This window comes from Chrysochloris asiatica, unplaced genomic scaffold (assembly GCF_000296735.1).
Source record: "Chrysochloris asiatica unplaced genomic scaffold, ChrAsi1.0 scaffold00043, whole genome shotgun sequence".
NCBI lineage: Eukaryota > Metazoa > Chordata > Mammalia > Afrosoricida > Chrysochloridae > Chrysochloris > Chrysochloris asiatica.
In genome coordinates this window covers 3,842,908-3,846,205 of record NW_006408561.1, presented here as the reverse complement: position 1 = coordinate 3,846,205, position 3,298 = coordinate 3,842,908, and the positions used below count along the sequence as shown (strand labels likewise).

The 3,298-nt window shown below is 36.3% G+C and overlaps 1 protein-coding gene across 1 annotated transcript in view; it reads left to right on the top strand.

Annotated features, from left to right (window-relative positions):
- The window catches only part of IFT80 (intraflagellar transport 80 homolog (Chlamydomonas)), a 175,242-nt gene that overhangs the window by 20,970 nt on the left and 150,974 nt on the right, over nucleotides 1-3,298 (top strand). Inside the window, exon 4 of the mRNA XM_006861852.1 lies at nucleotides 2,584-2,652. Within this exon, the coding sequence (XP_006861914.1) occupies nucleotides 2,584-2,652 (69 nt within the window). The remainder of the gene's footprint in view (nucleotides 1-2,583; nucleotides 2,653-3,298) is intronic.

Below are 3,298 nucleotides of genomic sequence, written 5' to 3'. Positions count from 1 at the left end.
TCAATTTCAGATCAAAGAAGTTGGTAGAATTTTTCTATTTCCTCCTCACTGGCTTTAGTGGTTGGTACTTAAATTTGAATAATATTGGTATTAACTGGGCTTCCCTGTAGGCACATGGATATTATCCTATCACAGACAGTGTTGTACCTCATGATTGGTCTTTTTTTAAAAATTTTTTTTTGTTGTTGTTGTTGTTATTGTCCTTGATATGTTCTTTTTGACAATGGATGCAACACCATTCCTCTTCAATTTGTCATTCCCAGCATAGTAAACCATGTAGTTGTCAGATTCAAAATGGCCAATACCAGTCCATTTCAGCTCCTAATGCCTAAGATGGAGTCCTGGTGTGGTGCTGTGGGTTAATGCACCTGACTGCAAAGTTGTTTGAACTGCAAGGTCTGCGGTTCAAGCTCACTAGCTGCTCCTGGGAAACCCTATACAGGGTCGCTGTGGGTCGGAACCAACTCTATGGCACCTAACAACAACAGCTGTTTCTCTTCATTTTGAGATGTGCCCCAGCAGCAAATGAAGGTCCTGCGGGCTTTATTACCACGGGCTTTACTCCATTTGCGTCATCACGGTCAACTCTACTTTGAGGAGGCAGCTCTTCCCCAGTTGCAATTTCAGTGACTTCCAACTTGAGGGTCTCATTTTCTGGCACTATATCTGACAGTGTTTCTCTGCTATTCATAAGGTTTTCAGTGACTAAATATTCGGAAGTAGTTCATCACTCCTTCTGGAAGCTCATATGAAACCTGTCCACCATGGGTGACCCTGTTGGCATTTAAAATACTGGTGGCATGGCTTCCAGAATCACAGCAACTCACAAGCCACCACACTACGACAAACTGACATATTAGATACTGGTTTTCATTGTGACTTATGGAGAATGTTCAGTCAAAGAAGGCTTTGGTACATTTGAGTATGAAGGAAATATTCTCATCTAATTAACCCTTATCCTGTTACATTGGTGTGGTGCTGTAGACTCAGCATTGGACATCGAACCAGAAAGTTGTCAATTCACACACACTAGCCACTTCTTGGAAATCCTATGAGTCTGAACTGACTAAACAGCACTTAACAACAACAACTCTACTCCAAGGATTCACATCTTCATCTGTTATCTTTTGTTGTATAACAAATTAGTTCAACTTTCATCACTTTGAAATAACAAATATGTATTAGCTAACAGTTTCAGTGGTTCTAGAAGCAGTTTAATTAGGTGATTCTGTCTGGCTTAGAGTCTTGCATGATGTTGCAGTTGAGATATTGGATGGGGCTGTAGTCATGAAGGCTTGTCTGGGGCTTGAGTATCGCCTTCTAAAAATTTTACTTCCAAGATGACTTACTCATGTGTCTGTATGTAAGAGGCATTAGTTTCTCACTGGCTAATGTCTGGAGAACTCAATTCCTTGTCTCACAAGTCTCTAAGTGTTCTAATAACATAGCAACTGGCTCTATCCTAGAATGAGTGGTCCAAGGGAGAGCAAGAGAGAAGCCACCATATGGTTTATTTCCCACCATCATTTCCACTACATTCTGTTCATTAGGAAGTCCTAAGTACAGCTCACACTCATGAAGAGGTGAATTAAGCTCCATCTCTGAAGGGGAAATAACAAAACTTTATGGACTTTTAAAAATAACCCAAACACATCACATTATTCTCTGGACCTTTTCTAAGACTCAGGAAGTTGTTACTTGTCTTACCTATATATTCAGCTTTTCATTATCTGCTGTTGTGTGCAGTTAAGTTGATTCTGACTCATAGCAACCCTGTATAGAATTTCCAAAGAGCAGCTGGTGAGTTTGAACTGCCAACTTTGAAGTTCACATTGTAGTGCTTATCCTATAGAATGACACAAGGATTCCATTTCTAGTTGATGATTTTTACCATATGAATGTGCTGAAAAATGGATTTTAAAAAAGTAAGCAAGAAATAAACATTTGTCTCTTGAGGAAGCAGTTCTCTAGCTATAATGCCCTCTTTCTTCTTTCTATTTTCTTCCATTCTGTTTAAAAAAGTAATCTACTACTTCATTCAGTCTACAACCTATTAGAATTTGGCTGTAACTTTTGTTATCACACTGAAAACACTTTTTTAGAATTCTAAGATGGAGATTGCTGTGAAAATGAAAGCATTATTTAAATAATATAATTATGTCTTCTAAGATTGAAGTAAAAATAAAATTTTAGTTATGGAAGTTAGGCTACTTTAATAAGATTGTTTAAAGTATTTTAAATTAAATCCTGTCATTTTATTCAAAATTGCTATTCACAATCTAGCAATTAATTAGAAGAAACTGTTTCAATCTTATATATGCATTAATATATATATATACACACTATTGATCCTTATGGAGTCCAGGTGTGGTCCTGTGGGCTAATGTGTCAGACTGCAGAGTCATTTGAACTGCAAGGTTGGTGGTTCAAACTCACCGGTTTGCTCCTTGGAAACCCAATACAGGGTCGCTATGGCTCAGAATTGATTCTATGGCATTTAACAATAGCAACAACATTTATCCTTATATGCAAATTTAATATCAAAATTTATTTTCTATAAAGTAATTTTTTTTTTCTTTACAGTTGGAGAAGATGGACAAATAAAAATCTGGTCAAAGACTGGGATGCTAAGATCAACTTTAGCTCAGCAAGGTATGCTTTATAATTATTATTATTTTTTAATTGTTGAATATAAAAATACCTTTACATTTTCCTTTTTTTAAAAGTAGTATACTAAAGTTATTGAGATTAGATGTGGTAAGGTTCCAAACCTAAAAAATCTTTTATTCCTATTTACACTTTTTCCTCTTACTTTATATGCTGCCTGTTGGGCCATGGTAGCCATATTATTTAGCCAAGAATTGTAACAGTCAAGGGCTTTCTTTCTATATAAGTTATTTTATGTTAGTCTTTTTCTTTTATATGTTAGTCTATATTGGGGCTATGGTTCTTTTCAGCTGTTGGTGTTACTGAGATATGCCTTTGTTTTCCTTTTTACTAATTTTTGCTAAGTTTATTGCCAACTGTAGCAATGGACAAGGACATAGCCACAGAGAAGCATCCTGCTGATATGAAGTGAGGGGAGATGCACAAGAACACCCAAACTTGCAGACAGTACCCATTTGACTTAGCCTCAATTGCTTGATAATCAGAGCTTGACTAGAGGAAGATTACCACACACACAAAAAAATTTGTTTTTGATAAAGGAAACAAGGGTAGCTTGTTATAATTTGATAAACTTGACCTATATTCATGGAGATAGTAACTTTAAATACTCTAAATACAAACAGAGAGGGAA